The sequence below is a fragment of the Taeniopygia guttata genome, chromosome 5, assembly GCF_048771995.1.
Source record: "Taeniopygia guttata chromosome 5, bTaeGut7.mat, whole genome shotgun sequence".
NCBI classification, from domain to species: Eukaryota; Metazoa; Chordata; class Aves; order Passeriformes; family Estrildidae; genus Taeniopygia; species Taeniopygia guttata.
This window is the reverse complement of record NC_133030.1, coordinates 63,214,216-63,233,296: the sequence shown is the minus strand read 5'-3', so window position 1 is coordinate 63,233,296 and position 19,081 is coordinate 63,214,216. Positions and strand designations below refer to the sequence as shown.

Genomic DNA, 19,081 nt, shown 5'->3' with positions numbered 1-19,081 from the left:
AACCTTTTTTTATGCTTTGCCCATTATTTTTCACTCTGACTTTACAATTTATCTAAACTGACACCAGTGTCTTTTCCTGTAAAAGTTTATTTGTGTATAAAACAAATCAGTTTTGAAAAAGTCCATAATACATCACAAAACTTAGGCATGTAAAAAAAAATACACTTGGCTTCCCATGGATTCACTGCCTTTTTCAGTGCCACAGAAATTCAGAGTCCTTGAAGCTTGCTGAAAATACCAAAGAAAAACAGTATTTAAAAGGTTTATTTTGAAAATAGTTCATAATCCTCATAATGTTCAAATTTCTTTATCTAGGAAAGACTTGATAATCATGTTTTCAACTATTTAAAGACCTAAAGTATCTAATGGTGTGGTATTTTTTATATTAAAGTACAAGTTAAATAGGCTGACCCATTATTAATTCCCTGAGAAGGTTTCTCCAACAAGAACATAAAGTTATGCTTTTCTTAATGGGTTACACCATCATTATTTTAAACAGGTAAATTTTCATCCATTTTAAGCCCTTTGATACATTTTAATACTTTTTTGGTGTTGCAACTGGCTTTTTCCAGTCAGTGGAATGAACAAGTGCAGATTTAAAAAGATATGAAATCAAAGCCTGAAAGTGGCTTCTGGGCTTGATGATTATCACAAAATTAAGCAAAAATTGTTCCTAAATTTAATTCATTTATGTAACAACCATCATCCCCAGAAACAAACCTGCTTCCCAATTAGGTCTCTATCATTGAAAATCAGGCAATGCAGTCATCTCCTTTTACCTTTGGACTGCGCTTCCCATCATTGATATTTGTTATTTCTAAATTTATTTCTTTAGTTCTGGGCATTTGGATTTGTTACACTGCCTAAGTATGAAGTGTAAGTTAAGCTGCTGGAACATTCAAATATTACACATTTTCTGTGGTTTTTATCTTATTTTTATGATAATCAGAAACTCAGCACAAAAGAAAAACCCACTTACCTGTCTTCAACTGTCTTGTTGGAGGGGTAAAAGACCTTGAAGGAAAATCCACTTCTGGGAAACGAACCCTGTGAAGGAAAAGGGGGGGAAAAAAATCCACATTTGTGTGAGGCAAATGCCAGTGCAGGGAGTGAGGAAGGTGGGATGGGAGTGCTGGGGGCTCTTACAGGGTTGATGCAGAGGCAGTCGCTGCTGGTGACAGTGAAGGGGTCGTGTTTGTCAGCAGTGACCAGCAGGTCTGGCAGGGGATAAACCCGCAGGGAATAATCGTAGGCCCAGAACACGGGGCTGACGTACAGCGGCAGCGGGCTCAGGTGCCCCTGGGATAAAATGGTCTTCACAAACTGCAACAACAGAAAAAAAAACTCAAAACAAACCCCACAACCACTTGGTTTGAAGCATTTATCACCTGGGATAAAGTGGTCTTCACAAACTGCAACAAAAAACCAAGAAAACAAAACAAAACCCACAAACACTTGGTTTGAAGCATTCATCCCCTGGGATAAAATGGTCTTCAAACCTGCAACAAAAAAACCCCACTGATGCCTTGAGAAGGCTGAGCTAGAGCAGAGACTGGATGGAGTTACAGAATAAATCAGGGATTTATTAAAGGATCTCCTCCATGGATCCGCCTTGGGCAGCACCAGAGCCCAGCCAGGGCTGCACCCAAATGACCCAAAATGGCCCCAAAATGCACGAGCGCTCCCGGGGGCTCTCCCTGGGATCAGTTCTGCTCCATTGGCACCTTGGAGTTCATTGTCCCATTCCAGCTTTAGCCCAGGCAGTCCCACCCTGCTTGTTTTTCTCTCTCCAGCCCACGGTGTTTGTGCTCCTGGGCTGAGATTTGGATCATTTGTCCTTGGTGCCCAGCTGGAGCAGGAATTGTTTTGTCTCCCTGCTCTGTGCAGAGAGCTCAGCACCCCCTGGTATGGAGCCCAGACCCACACACTAAAGCAGCACAGAATGTGAAAATAGAAAAGCCAAAACCTGAGGCATCACCATAAACACTTGGTTTTAACCATTTGAAGCATTTATTCCCTAGGATAAAATGGTCTTTACAAACTGAAAAAGATCCCTCATGTTTGCTGCAAGCTCAGTTCATCCTGCACGTGTCAGTGTGTGTTAATAAAGCTTTTTAAACCTGGAAATGTTTGGGGCTTTTTGTATCTCATTCCTTCTAGTTATTAATGATTTCTAGAGTAAAGCAGTGACTCTCCTCCAGCACCGAGCTGCTCTTTCTTTCCTTCACTTTTGGGGCTTTTAATACTCAAAGGCTTTTTTAAAACACAGCCAGGATTTGAAGATGTCACGATTATTTCATCAATCAGATTCCCCAAGAAAATCTACTTACCTGCTCCTCCAGCCCAGAAAGTACCAACACTGCCACAATTCCCATTTTTTGTTTTTTTTTCCCTTATTACTTTCCAGTTAACCACATGACCCACACTAAAAAAGTCTTCCCTGAACTGAATGAATAATTTGATTCCCAGATGATTTTCCTTTCTTTGTGACAAAATTTCTCTCTCGTTTTTTCTCACTGATGGCTGAATTAAAATAGGCAAAAAGGCTGAGGAAAAGTGGAGTGTGCAAAAAACAACCTACAGAAAGTGCTGCAATTCTACATTTCCTTCCTGGAAAGCCCTGGATGAGGACAGAGAAGTGTCAGGAATGTAATTGTGCCCACAAAACCAAGGTACCTCGGTGTTCACAGAGACACTGAGCAAAAACACCTTTCTGAGGCAAGTAAACACAAAAACTCCTGTAAAATAAATAAAACCAAACTCCATCCATCACTGCAAAGAGCCAGGACTACCTGGACTGTTCTCATCCAATTATTTCAGTAAATCCCATCAGCTCCTGCTGCGGCTTCATTATGTGGAACCACAACCCAGAGCACACTGCTGATGTGTGAGAAGCAGAATTTCAATTTCAAGTGAGGAGACAAAGCAAGCAGATGAATTTTGGAGGAAGTGACCTGCTGCTTTACTGCAAATGGCACTGGGTAACCGATCAAATCTTTAAGAAATGGTAATTTGCATTAAAATTTGCCTCTAGGAATCAGTGTTTCTTGGCAGGACATTGATGGTTGCAAGTTCTGTGTTCAAGGGCAGCTCCAGTGTGACAAAATTACTCAATCCCATCTTAAAGTATCACGGTTTGAGTTATTTTGCTGTCAAAATGTAAAGAAAAATAAGAATACTAAATGTATAAATCCTTCTTACACCCCCTCTGTGTTACTCATGAAATGTGCCACAAGAATGAGGATCAGAACCCCCAAAATCCAGCCCTGCTGATCAATAAAATCAAAAATCTTGGTAAAAAGTGGTGACCTCCACTCACTCACATGGTTGGGAATGTCCATGGTGCTGTTTGGGAAACGGACACAGTTCCTGCACATTTTGTTGACCAAATCTTCCCGAAAAATAATGATTTCTTGGGTGCAGTATTGAACCCTGAGTGGGAAACAGCAGTGAAATTAATTAAGGTTAACCTAAAAATAAGGAAGGTGCATTAGAAAGTTGATCTCCCTCTAATACAGACAATTGAATGAAAATAATACTTTCCCTTATGATGCTTTTGAGCAGGATTCTTATATTCAATATCAAGTTTTTTAGCACTACTTCCTTTCTTCACTGATTTTTTTAAGTCTTACTGTATTTAAAACTTTTCACAATTCATGCAAGTGAAGAATTCTATTAATTTGAAAAATTTAAGGCAGATTTTCCCCAAAATCTGTTGGCTTTGAAAATTATATTTGCACATGATTTAGTTTAAAAATATATTTAAAAAAATTAGCAGTTACATGGTTACCTGCAGGGATTTGTGGTGAAAACTGAAAATGGCACCAGCTGTCTGAATTCCTGAGTGATATTTTCAGCCAGGGGGGGTCTAAAATAAATAGCAGAGGTATCAACAAGACTCTTACCATTAACTCAAATTTCACTCAAAATTTCAGGATGTGAGGAAGTGAAGCAAACTGACCTTGGTAAAATAGAACCAGGCCCAGGATCTTCAGGACCAGGGACAAACACAAATCGACTACTGCAGAAAAAAAAAAAAAAAAGAAGTTTAACAAATCTCTTTCATATAAACTGATCTTAAAAACTAGGTCTGATGTTCTGAATTCAGAGAGCAGGAGCCAGGAAAGTATCTCAGGGAGAGACCTTGGCTCCCTCATTAGCAGTTTCCATGCCAAGCTGTTTTAGATAAAATCAAACTCACCCTGCTCCCAAACAAACCTGCAGGCCTGTTACAAAACCAGCTTTTTATCTGATCACAGCTGGCTCACAAGACAGAGAAAACAGGGTAACCCTCAGCTCCTTCAAGTAATTAAAGGCTTCACCAAATAAACAGATTTCCCCTTGCTCTGTACCTTTTATGGATGCTGGGATATTCACATATAATATCTGCCAGAGCCTTCAAAGAACCTGGAGTAAGGGAAAAACAGGACACAACCCCTGGTTAGAAATAAACACACCTTGGGTGAATCCCCCTTCTGCTGCAGTGCACTTTAAAAAAAAAGGTTTATTTTCTGCTGTCTTCATCTGTTTGCCATCATTATTTTAATTCGGTGCACATGTCTGGCTGTTTACAAAGCCCTTCCTACCTTTCAGGGACTGGATTTGATTTTTGCCATATGGTGCAGATGAAAAATTTCCACAGAAGAAAAAGCAGGTGGGAGGTGCAGAGGAATAACCTGGGAAAAGAGAGGATCTGTGAGTGCATCCATTGACTCCAGCACTCAGCTCACTCCAGGAAAAGCAGGAACTCAAACAGCCCTTCAAGCTCTGCTGCTATTAATACACCTGACTGATTTTCTTCATCCAGGCTGTTTTTAGCTCAAAAAGGTGATGGCAATGTACAAACGTCACTTTGAGGGAGCCCTCTGGCATTTACAGACAGTTCCAGCAGTGTTTGTGTGCATCCAACTCCTGACCCAGTCAGAGAATTATACCAAGTGCAATTATCATAAATAATGCCATTTTAAAAATGTATTATTGCCTTCAAGAGGAAAACGGCAAGCAAGCAGCACTGAATTGCTATTAACCTCCCTGATCATTCCAATTTAAGGGCTCTCCCAACATCCAATTCCCCCTTTGGCATTATAAAGCAGTTTGAGGATCTGATGAGTGCTCACAACCTCACCCATTAACTGCTTCAAAGCAAAGGGGGGAAAAAAAGAAACCTGATTCCCATCCCTGAAATAAAAATAGAAACAGCTACTCAGGCATTCATCTCACATCCCAGTTACTCTCCATTTTCCTGACACACAGAATCACACTTGGATTTACTTCACTGGTTTTCAAAGGGGCTGGTAAATAGAACAGAATTGCTTATCTCAGAGAAATGGCTCATCAATATTTTTCCTTGCTCTCCCCCACAGCTGCTCATTTAGTTTATAATTAAGAAGGTTATCACTTGCCTATTAAAGTCTCAAAATAGCAAATGCAAGGTCTGCATCTCTGCCAGGTGAGCTCAGCACACAGACCTCACTGACCAAGGTCCCTTTCTGCCCTCAGCACCTGCAAGCCCGGCTCAAGCCCAGCTTGCCCACAGGATTTGCCAGCTCTGACCCAGATACTGAACTGGTTTTGTAGCTCCTGCATGACTCTGCTCATTTCTGTCCAGTTCCCTTTTGGTGAGGAGCAGTTTCCCACCCTGAATTCTGGCTGTTTTTAAACCAGCCACTCTCTCACACTTCCATTCTGCCCGAGGCAGGAGGGACAAGCTGTTCCCAAACTGCTGCAATACAAAGGAGCAATTCATAAATGCTTGTTTTTCCCAGTGCTGGCCACATTGCTGATCCCAGAATCCTGGAATGAGCTGGGTTGGAAGGGACCTTAAAGCTCATTCCATTCCACTCCCTGCCATGGACAGGGACACCTCCCACTGTCCCAGGCTGCTCCAAACCCTGTCCAGCCTGGCCTTGGACACTTCCAGGGATCCAGGGGCAGCCACAGCTGCTCTGGCAATTCCATCCCAGCCCCTCCCCTGATGATGATCAGATCTGATGATGGATCATCATCATCAGATCCTCAAACTGCTCAGGCAATTCCAGTTACTGTTGCTTTGCCAGGAATTCCTTCCCAATATCCCATCTGGCAGTGGGCAGCAATGTTCATCTCTCTGAACTAAGGAATTAGTCTTTAAGCTAAGCCCAGGAAAAACTTTCAGGAGCCAGGGAAACTTTCTTGTCACAGCCCAGAAAATGGCTACTGGTCAAAACACTGTTTGTACTAAAAATTTATAGAAGAAATCATGCAAACAAGGTTTAGAGGGAAAGCAATTCTCACCTACCCGAAAACATAATGTGAAGTTTTTCCAGCACCTCTGCTTGGTCCAGCCACACATCAGACACAAACACAAACATGGCATCTTCATTCTCTTCCTCCAGCTGCTTCAGCTTTGCAGAAGCCTTTACTGATGATGAGGAAGGCCCTCCAAAGAAGTTTATATTCCCATAGAAGGCTCTGCATCATTAAAATGTCCCAGTTAGGATCCCAGAATGGTTTGGGTTCAAAGGGACCTTCAAGCTCATCCTATCCCAGCCCCTGCCATGGGCAGGGACACCTTTCACTGTCGCAGGGATCCATTCTCTCAGCAACAAGGAATTTATTATTCCCATGGAACAGTTACCTGGCTTTGCATTTGAGAAGGGTTTACATCCCAATTTCCATTAGTATGCAGAACCCACAGGCCTTTGGAAGGGTTTTTCTGCCAACACTACAGTGCCTGTAAGTCCCAGAATTGCTTCCTTAAAATGATATTTATTTTAAAGCATTTGGGGAGGAGGAAGAATAACATACTTGAATGTCAGAGAAATTACAAAACAACAATGATCCTACTTAGAAACCCATAGGAAAACATGGAGTGAGGCTGCCAAAAGTCACTTTTGTACCTCGTGGTAGCAGAAGGCTCAGTGGGCGGAAATCCAAAAGCGTTCACATGAAAAACTTCATCTTCATACCAACCTAGGAGGTTTTGGAAGAGCAAAATAACCCTTCAGTTTTTCTAAGAGCATCATGTCCCAGACATTAGTCAGAGAGCTGGCAGCCGTGCTGCACTGCCAGCCCCAGCCTCCATCAATCCCTCTCTTGTGGCAGCTCCACAGAACCAGAGCACCCAAGGATCTGGGTGGGAAAAGGGCTGAGCAAGAAAACAACTTTTTTTTAAACCTCAGCCACTTCTGTGAATGGATTTGCTGCACAGCCACGTGAACAGCCCCCACAAGCCACTGAGGGGGAATGCAGGGGAACAGGAATGATTTTGCTGGCCCTGTCCTGGAAGGGTCCCCATGCAAGTGCTCCTTGTGTCAAATCCCACTGTTGAGAACAGAAGGAACAGGGTGATATTTACTTATCCACACTCTCATTTCTGTTCCCAACTTTTTCTTACAAGCATAAAACACACCAGGAAACAGACTGAGACCATGGATCTTGCACAGAGGAACATTCCACATACAGAAATAGCCCTTTTTTTTTTTGCTATAACAAGGCTCCAAAACTGCAAGCTCTTACATCATCCTAATGAGAAACCTCATTAAAAAGCTTTGCCAGCACAGAGCAGCATTTTCAGATCATTAAATAATTCCTTTGGTTTTTCCAGGCTGTCTTTCTAATCCAGCCATAACCTCTCCAAGCATGCTGGGGCCAATCCTCAAAGCTGCTCCAGACCCTCACATGCCCCAACACCCCCAAATTCCTCCTCTCTGCCTCCAGAGTCCACGAGGTCCCAGCAAAAGCTGAAGGCAAAAAATCTCAGTCCCAGACTCACTGATGGTCACCAAAATGAGACTTCTCTGCTCAGCCACATCTGGCAGCTACAGCTTGAACAGAATAATTTATTACAAACCAAAAATAAACCCAGTCTGCTTTACCTTCTGCCAGAACAAAGGAGGACTCGGTGTATAATCCACTGTGGAACTGGTGCAGGAAGGTTAAGGAATGTATTTTTCTCAGATTCAAAGTAGGTTTTTGAACCAAAATTTGCTTTCCAGCTGGTGTAATAGATTTGGACAGCACTGAAAGTTCACAGGCTGCCTGAAGAGCCTGGAAATTCCCTGGTACCTGAGCAGGTAAGTCCAGAAAAATCCCAGGAAGGGGAACAGGCTCTGCTTCCATGGGGAGGGAAAGTGACCATATCCAAGGGAAAGGCAGGAGCTGCAGCAGCCAAGGAATGGAAAACAAAGGAGAAAGACAGAGCTGCAGCTCTCAATATGTAGTTTTTAATGGTCAGCATTGATTTACTGTTCAATTTAAAATCCTGCAGGTCTACAGGAAATTCCTCCAGCTCTCTCATCACAGCAAAAGGATATTGCTTTACTAAGGTCTAGCTGGACCACTCCTGTGGGGTCTTCTAGGAAATATTTCCCCTACAAAACAGGATTCATTAATAAAGCAAAATATACCAAACACACAAATGCTTCAATCAGAAGCATCTATCAGTCAGCATTTAGAAATTATTTGGCTGGGTTTAATGTTTTAAGCTGGCAAGCATTGAAAGTAATGTCATTTATAGTAAATGTATCTCAGCAGCTCCCCTGGGAGCTGCTGCAGTTGGGATTGCTGGTGCTCCCCTCCCAAAAACCACAGTCCAGGACATTGGCAAGTCCAAGCTCAGCCACTGGAAGCTCCAGCCTCTCAAGAAGGGACATGCCAAAAAAAATCCTAACTGCTGCTGACATAAAAATTTTGTAGTGGGAAGACAAAGAAAGACATTTTCCACACACATTGGCACTGAATGCTTGTGGGAAAGTCTCTTAGAATGAGTCAGGTGTGAGATATTTAAGTTTTCTCATTTTTTAATGTATTACAGCACTGAAGGAGCAGTGATCAGAGACTCCACAACAAAAAGGAACTCACCTCCTTGAGCTGAGTGATCATCCCAAGCACAATCACTTCTCCCACTTTAGCTGGATTGCCCAAGAGAGTTTCTACTGTCTTTAGCTGGGATCAAAGGCAAATAATCCAATCAGAATCAAATCAAACTCTCCAAACTCAAACCCTCTTGCTTGCTTTTTCCCAAGCAAGACAAAGCCCCACAGGCCATGGCTGTACATGAACACACAGATGAGCCAGAGGATACAGGCTCATCACCAAAATCAGAGCCTTATTTCTCAATGTGGCTTAGGAGAAAATTCCCATTAGTGGCTGCTAGCACAAAGAACTGCTATTATTATCTGGATTAAAACTGGAAAGAACTCCATTTTTTTACCTGGAATTTGCTCTTGCCATCATCAGGATGAGCATCAACTGGTGAAGGAGTGAAGAGCTCATGTCTGTGAGTTCTCTGCACAAACCAAAATTGAAGTGATTCAGTTTAAAAATAAATGAGAACTGCCAAAAAGCCACTTTGCTTCAAGCACTATGCAAAACACTTCAGAAAGTTCTTACTCTCCTTCATCCAGCAACTTTTAATAATTCAGTCCTTTTGACAAGAATTTACTTCCAAGAAACAGATGACCAATAACACCAGATAATAAAACTAAGCCTAAAAAAAGTGTCATGAAAGCATCTGTAAGGCTGCTAAAAGAAGTTATTTGTGACAAGCTGGGAGGCAGAGTTTATGAGGCTCAGAGCATGATGTATTTTTGGAAGGAGAAGTGGGATCCATCCCTGTGGACTCCTGACCTGCTGGAGGATGGAGTAGCGCTCCCGGAACAGCTCTGCCTTGTCCTTGGCAGTCCCAAACAAACTCGGCCTAGGCAGGTCAGTCATGGACAGGCTGCAAGGAAACAACACAATCACCATTTAGAAAAGGGATACTCCCCACATAAAAATGATTTCTTGATCTAAAAAGTCTGGGAGGCCACAAAAGCTGCACCATGACTTAGATACATTCCTGCTCAGGATCCTCTGTTTCTGCATTTCTGCATCCATTTCATTCCCCTCTAACTCACAGGCCTTGAGATTTATCCTTCCACCCAAAGAGATCTCTGCAGAAATCCATTTTAAAAAAAGCAGTCATGCCTCTAAGCAGTTGTGAACAAAAGCATTATTCCTCCAGTTTCTCACCAGCTGCTCCTAATTTTTCTTTTTTACCGTTTGGAGCTCTCCTTAGAAACCCCCCAGGGCTTCAGGGAGCTGCAAGATACAGACTAAGAAATAAATACAGGCAACAGACAGATGAAATTTATTAAAAAAATAAATTTAAACAGCCCAATGTGAGAAAAAAAAAAAACAAACCCAAACTACCTTTAGTGATGTATGTCCTTAGCCTTACTGTCTTTTTTATTCATTAGGTGGCATAAATTTGGTCTTAAACATTTATTACTTTTCTCACTCAGGCTTCAGTTGAACAGACCCAAGAGGGAAAGATTAAAACCAGACTTATCCTATAGAAATAGAGGCTTTGTTCTTGAAGTGCTTGAAACTTAAAATATGGGTGACTTACGGCAGAAACTTCTTTCTTTCTGAATTATAAATATAACGTGGAATGTCAAAGGCTCCAATAATGTTGAAAACGTTTTCTCTGAAATAAGAACAGTTACAGCATTAACTGAATGTCACCTTCCAACCAAAACCATTCTGTGATTCCATGAAGTGCATGAAACAAACTAACAAATATGCTGGCTAAAGTGACATTTGTTTTGTTCCCTATCTTCTCTTCCTATTTTCTAGTCTACTTTCTCCTGTATCTTGTAGTTAAATAATTTAAAAGACTTGTCCTTGTGATCTGTAGAGCTTTTCCCTTCAGGACTCTGCACTGAGAATCCAGACATATGGATTTCTCTTCATTTCTGGAGCACAAAATCCCCCTACATTAAGTATAAAAAAGCACCACAAAGAAAAGTCACACTTAAACCATCTGCATCATAAAGATTCCAAGGCAAGGAGCGAAGTTAAACCCAATTTTTCTCCATCCTGAGAGGCTGTGGGATGACAGGATCTAATTGACATGCCCAGCAAACCATCTCTTTTCATGCTTTGCATCACGATGGGAACACAAAAGGAAACACATCCATCAGGATCACAAAGTTCTCAGAAACTCCAGTAATTGCTCCACACTGTGCTATCACAGAAGGGAAATCAATCAGGGCTTCAAAAAACTAAACAAAAAAGCAGGAACAGGCACCCCACAGGAAAACTTTTCCAAAGTGCTTTCAGAAAAGAAAGGAACAAAAGCAACTTGAGATAACTTTCATGTACAGCAAAGCAAATAAAGCATGGCCAGAAGTGTTGGTTAATATTCCACCTGCAGCACACCCAACACACAACACCAGCAGCTGAATTCCAGAATTCCAGATTCTCTTCAGGGCCCCATGGAGGCCCAGCCATGAGAACAAACGCTCCAAGGAGCAGCCTGGTGAAGCCTCGTGAAACTGCCCTGGAGCAGAGGCTGGATGGAGTTACAGAATAAATTCGGGATTTATTAAAGGATCTCCTGCATGGATCCACCTTGGGCAGCACCAGAGCCCAGCCAGGGCTGCACCCAAATGAACCAAAATGGCCCCAAAATGCACGAGTGCTCCCGGGGCTCTCCCTGGGATCAGTTCTGCTCCAGTGGCACCTTGGAGTTCATTGTCCCATTCCAGCTTTAGCCCAGGCAGTCCCACCCTGCTTGTTTTTCTCTCTCCAGCCCACGGTGTTTGTGCTCCTGGGCTGAGATTTGGATCATTTGTCCTTGGTGCCCAGCTGGAGCAGGAATTGTTTTGTGTCCCTGCTCTGTGCAGAGAGCTCAGCATCCCCTGGTATGGAGCCCAGACCCACACACTAAAGCAGCACAGAATGTGAAAATATAAAAGCCAAACCTGAGGCATCACCATAAACACTTGGTTTTAACCATTTGAAGCATTTCACCCCTAGGATAAAATGGTCTTTACAAACTGAAAAAGATTCCCCATGTTTGCTGCAAGCTCAGTTCATCCTGCATGTGTCAGTGTGTGTTAATAAAGCTTTTTAAACCTGGAAATGTTTGGGGCTTTTTGCATCTCATTCCTTCTGATTATTAATGATTTCTAGAGTAAAGCAGTGACTCTCCTCCAGCACCGAGCTGCTCTTTCTTTTCTTCACTTTTGGGGCTTTTAACACTCAAAGGCTTTTTTAAAGCACATCATCCATGATTTGAAGATGTCACAATTATTTCAGCTTTAGCCCAGGCAGTCCCACCCTGCTTGTTTATCTCTTTCCAGCCCACGGTGTTTGTGCTCCTGGGCTGAGATTTGGATCATTTGTCCTTGGTGCCCAGCTGGAGCAGGAATTGTTTTGTCTCCCTGCTCTGTGCAGAGAGCTCAGCATCCCCTCGTATGAAGCACAGAACTGCACACTAAGGCAGCACAGAATGTACAAAAATACAAAAGCCAAAACCTGAGGCATCACTGGTGCAAAGGCAGCAGCAGGAAGGCAAAAGCACAGAGCAACGACTGCAGACAAGGGCTGGCATTCCTTTCCCCAGGAGGAACAAGGAAATGACAGCAGCTCCCAGAAGTTCCCATAAAATGTAATAATGTCACCCTACATGGCCTCATCCGGGGCCCGGCTGCATTCCTGGACAGCTGCTTCCACCAAGGGCTGCTCAATCATGTTGGATGACACTGGAAAGAAAAATCCCAATGATTACACCTGCAGCAAGGAAGGAAGTGAATGTCCAATATTTCACTACATTAAATGGCTGAGTCTCCTTATTGGAATACACACAAATAATTCATGTTTTCTGTAATGACACACAGATGGATCACTTAATATTGCCACCAAAAGGACACATTCCTTGGGAAAAAAATACACTGTGCCCACCCTGAATTCCCCAAACATGGAGAACAAGACAATTATAGTTTGTGCAGAGCTGCCAAATATATCACAAATGTGTTAGAGCTGAGCCTTCACATTCTGGAGGTTAATTTGGTTCCAGAACATTATCACAAGGATTGCTGTCTTAAGTATTCCAACACAGTTCTGAAGATGGGCACATTGCTGTTTTCATGGATTTAAACTGATAATTGAAATTAGTTTGAAGGCCTCCCCACCCTAGCAGGTTCAAAATATTCCATCAAAATATTACTTAAAATATTCCTTCAAAACATTCCATCTAACCCTGCCCTTTGGCAGTGGGAAGCCATTCCCTGTGTCCTGTCCCTCCATGTGTAAATAGTCTGTCTCCACTTTTTATATTTAAAATTACAGTTTCAGGTACAAAGATGTCCTGACAAACTCTTAATAACTGTCACTGCTACTACTCTTGGAAAAGTCAGGATATTCTGCACTGCCAACTCTTTAATTGGCACAAATGTCTTCTGCTGACATTGCAAACATCAGTGTTTAACCAAAATAAAAGGCCAAAAAATACATTTATCTCAATCAACCCTTTACACTACAGTGACACCTCAGTGACTCTGCTGTAACTGTCTTTGTCTTGATGACATCCGAAATGCCAGGAAAACTGGCTCAAGAAAAATAAATTGTTTACTTACAAGGCTGTTTTTCAACTGCATCGATGACATTTTCAATTATATCGTCAAGTTCTCCCTCACTGGTGGACTGGAAAGCTTCAGTGAGATACTTCAGGGCATCCCTAATCCCAGAGGAGAAAGCACAAAAAGCAATTAATATTCAATAGTTGACACAAACTGTGCTGATTTTGGCAGGTGTGCACATCATCACCACGTGGCTTGTGGTTAAAAAGCAGAAATAATTAGCTCTGCACTACAGCACGTGGGTTTAAGTCAAAGAAAAAAAACCACTGGGATTGAAAATATCAGGGAAAAGATGTGGAGAACCTCAGCTTCACATAAAAAATTCCATGTTAGAAGGGAATTCTGAAGACCCTGTGGTCCAGCCTTCTCCTGAAAGCAGGGCTTGGGTTGTGCTGTCCTGGGCCCCGTGGACACAAGCCTTGAGAACTTCCAGTGAGGGAGATTCCAGCACTTCCCTACTCCACCAACTGCAAAGTTTAATTGCTGTTACACTGAAGAATTAAATGTCTCTTGCCCTGTCACTGTGCATCATTGAGAACACTTCTCACTTTTAGGAAGACTGGGATTAACTCCTCAGGAATCTTCCTTTCTTGAGGCTATACACCCATAATAATAAGCCCAAATCCTTCACATTCTCTCCATGCCATGTTCTCTGACCCTCTAATCACAGAATCCCAGAATGGTTTGGCTGGGAAGGGACCTTAAAGCACATCCCATTCCAACTCCCTGCCCACAGCAGGGACACTACGGTCCCAGGCTGCTCCAAGCCCCACTGTCCAGCCTGGCTTGGGACACTTCCAGGGATCCAGGGGCAGCCACAGCAAATCTGGGAATTCCACCCCAGTATCTGGGAATTCTCTGGGAATTCCTTCCTAATCTCCCATCCATCCCTGCCCTCTGGCAGTTGGAGCCATTCCCTGTGTCCTGTCCCTCCATCCCTTGTCCCCAGCCCCTCTCCAGCTCTCCTGGAGCCCCTTCAGGCCCTGCAAGGGGCTCTGAGCTCTGCCTGGAGCTTCTCTTCTCCAGGGGAACATTCCCAGCTCTCCCAGCCTGGCTCCAGAGGGGCTCCAACCCTAGGAGCAGCTCCGTGGCCTCTCTGGACTCGCTCCAGCAGCTCCACATCTCTCATTTTGGACTCCAAATCCATGTGTAGCCCTGAAGCTGGGATGTCACCAGAGCAGCTTCCAGCTCTTCCTGGCCTCCAGCCCAGGACCTCAACAGCTCCCACAGGACCTGCTCCAGTTTATCAATATATTTGAAATAGAAGTTATTTTCATTCTCAATAACACAAGATTTAGAAATCTGGTTTTCCCCTCAACCTTAGACAAGAGTCTTGCATTAAATATAATGATTTTCTTACTAATGTCATCTGTTGGCCAACCAAAGTGGCATTTTGGTGATCAGCCTGACCTTCAAAATGTCTCAGCTCATGGAACTGTGGTGTCAGGAGTTCTGGACTTGTGCTCCTCTCTAGAGAAAGTATCAGGGCACTGTCCAAAAGAATCACATTCCAACCACAACAGAAATAGAATTTAACGGATACTAACACACACGAGAAAGAAAGGGAAAGTAAGAACGATGGGAGACCCAGTCTCTTGTAAATCATGACACCTTCCACTGCAAGCAGGAATCCCTTTTAATTGACCTTAGCATCTCTAAATAACACATCCCATTATATTTGGAAATACACCATTCCTGTCTTTGGAAACGCCATCCCTCCCTCTAGTAAAGAACGCTGAGCACAAGACTGGCAAGTGGAACTCAGATCCCAGAGCTGTCAGGGTCCGAGGCAGACAAAAAACTCAACTAAACACCCAACATCAGGGAGGGCTCCAAGGGGAGCCCGCGGGCAGCTTTTGGTGGCACCAGGGTCACGAGAGGGATGGATAAAAGGGGCCTGCAGCAGCAGGACAGGCGGGATGGCTCTGGAGGAGCGGGGGAAGGAGGAAGAGCTGGGAAAGGCAGCCCCACATCCTGAGGAGGCGCCGCGGGGGATGCGGAGCGGCCGCGGCCCCATCGCGCACCGGCGCTGCCCGGCCCGAGGCCCGCCCGGGGCCGGTCCGGAGCGGGTCCGGGTGCGGAGCAGGGTCCGGGTCCGGAGGAGGGTCCGGGACCGGAGCAGGGTCCGGGTCCGGAGCAGGGTTCGGGTCTGGGACCGGAGCAGGGTCGCGCCCGGCGCTACTCACGGGCGCAGGACGAGCCCCCGCAGGCGGAACGCGGAGCTGAGGCGGCGCCGCAGCCGCTCGGGCTCCATGGCGGCGATGGCGCCAAACGCGCCCGGGCCGCCCCCTCAGGCCGGGCCGGCCCCGCCGCGGGAGGAGCCCGGCACGGCCCGGCTCTGCCCGTGTGGGGACCGGCTTGGGGCCGGGATTGTCCCCTGAGCTGGCTCTACTGAGCACCGCCAGTCCTGAGGGCGGCTCCAGGCTCCTCCTGACAGGAGACATGGAGGGGCTGGAGCGTGTCCAGGGCAGAGAATGGAGCTGGAAGGGGCTGCAGAATCCGTGAAAGAGCTGGGAAGGGGCTGGAGAGTTCCTGAGGGAGCTGGGGAAGGGCTGGAGAGTTCCTGAGGGAGCTGGGAAGGGGCTGGAGAATCCCTGAGGGAGCTGGGAAGGGGCTGGAGAATCCCTGAGGGAGCTGGGAAGGGGCTGGAGAATCCGTGAGGGAGCTGGGAAGGGGCTAGAGAATTCCTGAGGGAGCTGGGAAGGGGCTGGAGAGTTCCTGAGGGAGCTGGGAAAGGGCTGGAGAATCCCTGAGGGAGCTGGGAAGGGGCTGAGCCTGGAGCAAAGGAGGCTCAGGGGGACCTTGTGGCTCTGCACAGCTCCTGCCAGGAGGGGACAGCCGGGGGGTCGGGCTCTGCTCCAGGGAACAGGGACAGGAGCAGAGGGAACGGCCTCAGGCCGGGCCAGGGCAGGCTCAGGGTGGAATCAGCAGGAATTTCCCCATGGAAAGGGTTGTCCAGACCTGGCACAGGCTTCCAGAGCAGTGGTGGAGTCCCCATCCTTGGAAGGATTTAAACACCATGTGGATGTGGCATATGGGGACGTGCGGGAGTGGCGGCCTTGGCAGACTCCACCTTCATAGAGGGCTTTTCCTACTTAAACAATTCCCTGGTTCCATAAAACACTTGATATGATTGACACAAGATACCCAGCACAATTATCCACGGTATCAGTTCCTTTACAGGCATTGTAACTCACAATATTTCTCCCTCCTCTTTCCCTGTAGGCCCAGCACAGGTTCCTCTGCATCTCCAGTACTCCAGAATCTCTCTCACTTCAGATTTTCTTGGCACAAAACATCCATCAAATACATCTGACCGTGATGTCAGCACAGGTCCTGTGAGCACAGGATGCTCTCCAGGGCTCTTTTTACATAATCACAGCAATCCCAGAATGGTTTGGATGGGAAGACACCTTAATACTCATCTCATCCCATTCCCTACCACAGCAGGGACACTTTCCACTGTCCCAGGTTGTTCCAAGCCTCATCCAACCTGGCCTTGGACACTTCCAGGACAGCCACAGTTCCAGGATTGTGGAGTAGCTGCCTTCTCTCCAGATGGAAAACACCTGATACTTCATTGAAACACTCATCCCCATCTCTCAAAGTACAGCTTGATTCCACAGAAGGCTCACAAAGCAACTCTTGAAAGAGTTAGATCTAAAGACTGCAGGGATTTAAAGACAGACAGAAAATGTCAGCTATTTTCTATAGCCCATTCTCAACTGCACAGTTTATAATTGCTCCTCATCGGGGAGTGAGCTCATGGGTGAAGCTGCTGCCACTCTCTTCAGACAAAGAGCTGCCATCTGACAGGTCTCAGCTATTTTGGCAGGAAATATGATTCATTTTTTTGTCGCAGGCATGCAGCTAGGTGCAAATTATAAGCCCAATTCTTACATAAGTACCATAATTTGCTAAAATTACTGCTTATTCTCCTTCTAAGAAAATCTGATCCTGCCATTCATCTCCTGTCTCGCCACATGAAGGAAGGTGCACCTTGGAGAAGGGATGTGCCCCTCATCCAAAAATAATTTTCTCTAGAGCCATGACCAACCAGGGAATATAAAGTACACTCCTACAGCATCCTGCTGGATTTGGGGGCTCTCTTAGCTTGCCTGGAGCCTCCCACCAGAGATATAAAAGTATTCCAGCGTGAGCTGCAGCCTTGTGTTTCACTGAGCCATCTGCAGCTCTGCAGACCATGCCCAGATCTTTGTCTGTGTCACCTCACGTGGCTTTGCTGGACATCAGAGCAACTGGAGAGAGCCCAGTGCTCCAGGATCAGCCAGCGTGGATCTACCTGGATCCATGGAATTGTTTTGTTACACTGACAAACAGCTCATTTCCAAGTCTGCCACTGCTCCACTGGCAAAATCCCATCTCCTGAGACAGCACATTGAAGCTCTACCTGACCTCGAGATCTATAGATAGAGTTTGTCTGCTTTCCATGGCTTTTTTATCTCTTCCAAATGCTGACTCCTGCGTTTTAACCACGATCCCAGAGCCCCATCAGTACCTTGCCTCATTTTAAGAGTTCAGGACAGGTGCTGATCCCTGTGTCACCACTGAGAGAATACCTGGAGCTGTGCCAGGGGAGGTTTGGGTTGGATCTCAGGGAAAGGTTCTTCCTCCAGAGGTGCTGGCACTGCCCAGGCTCCCCAGGGAATGGGCACAGCCCTGAGGCTGCCAGAGCTCCAGGAGCTGCCAGGGATGCCCAAAGTGGGATTGTTGGGGGGGTCTGTGCAGGGCCAGGAGCTGCACTGGCTGATCCCTGTGGGTCTCTTCCAATTCAGGAGAACATGTGATTAATATTATCAGTTTATCCATGTGAATAATTAACATTTTCCCTCCTAGATCCACCACAGGAAGTGTACATCCTATTGTCACAAGAAAATCTTGACAATTACTTTCTGGTGCCCTTTTATAAGATGCTAAAGTGCACATTTCTCCCAAGTTCTACTCTACTATTTCTGAAGAGTTGTACCTGTTTTGTTTTGAATTCCATTAATTCCAGCTGGACACACAGTTCAGCTGGAACTGACTCGGTTGTTGATAAAACAGAGTAAGAACTGGAACTGTCCAAGTGTTTAATTAATATCTGGTACTATTTCATAGCTGCTGCTTCTGGCAGGAGAGTGGCTTGTCTCACCTTCAGAGAGACAGGGAGTCCTGCTGTGTGTGTCTATCACAGAATCCGCAGGATCATGGAATGGTTTGGGGCTGGAAGGGACATTAAAGCCTATCCCACTCCATCGCTGCCATGGCAGGGACACCTTCCATTGTTCCAGGCTGCTCCAAGCCCTGCCCAGCCTGGCCTTGGGCACTGCCAGGGATCCAGGGGCAGCCACAGCTTCCCCGGGAATTCCACTCCAGGGCCTCCCCACCCTCACAGGGAAGAATTCCTTCCCAATCTCCCATCCATCCCTGTCCGCTGGCAGCTTGAAGCCGTTCCCCCTTGTCCATCATTCCACGTCCTTGCCCGGAGCCTTAAACCCCGTCCCGCTTCGGGACCCAGCTCCTCCTTTCCTTCTCGCCCTGCGGTTTGCGTTCAGCTCTCCTATTCCCGGTGCTTCTTTCCTCCTCTCGCGCCCATTATTCACATCCTCCCGCATTATTCACATCCTCCCGCACGGTTTATTCCGCCTCACACCTCAGCCCGGCACTGCTGCCCGGCACCGGGGGCAGCGCGG

At 45.6% G+C, this 19,081-nt stretch overlaps 1 protein-coding gene across 2 annotated transcripts; it reads right to left on the bottom strand.

Annotated features, from left to right (window-relative positions):
- Nucleotides 1–69: 69 nt before the first annotated feature.
- POLE2 (DNA polymerase epsilon 2, accessory subunit) lies at nucleotides 70–19,070 on the bottom strand. Of its 2 annotated transcripts, none has more exons than XM_072930605.1 (19): nucleotides 19,042–19,070; nucleotides 13,386–13,486; nucleotides 12,437–12,512; nucleotides 10,373–10,450; nucleotides 9,610–9,703; nucleotides 9,194–9,268; nucleotides 8,842–8,925; nucleotides 8,295–8,351; nucleotides 7,857–7,905; nucleotides 6,879–6,951; nucleotides 6,278–6,450; nucleotides 4,587–4,676; nucleotides 4,353–4,407; nucleotides 3,962–4,021; nucleotides 3,791–3,868; nucleotides 3,324–3,432; nucleotides 1,147–1,323; nucleotides 980–1,047; nucleotides 70–228 (listed from the first exon to the last, which is right to left on the bottom strand). In XM_072930605.1, exons 3-19 carry the CDS (start codon nucleotides 12,499–12,501, stop codon nucleotides 210–212), a joined length of 1,404 nt encoding a protein of 467 aa, XP_072786706.1. In that variant the 5' UTR covers nucleotides 12,502–12,512; nucleotides 13,386–13,486; nucleotides 19,042–19,070; the 3' UTR covers nucleotides 70–209. The 2 variants fall into 2 exon arrangements, with proteins under 2 accessions (XP_072786706.1, XP_030131168.4); XM_030275308.4 differs by lacking the exon at nucleotides 19,042–19,070 and adding an exon at nucleotides 15,575–15,730.
- Nucleotides 19,071–19,081: the final 11 nt, after the last annotated feature.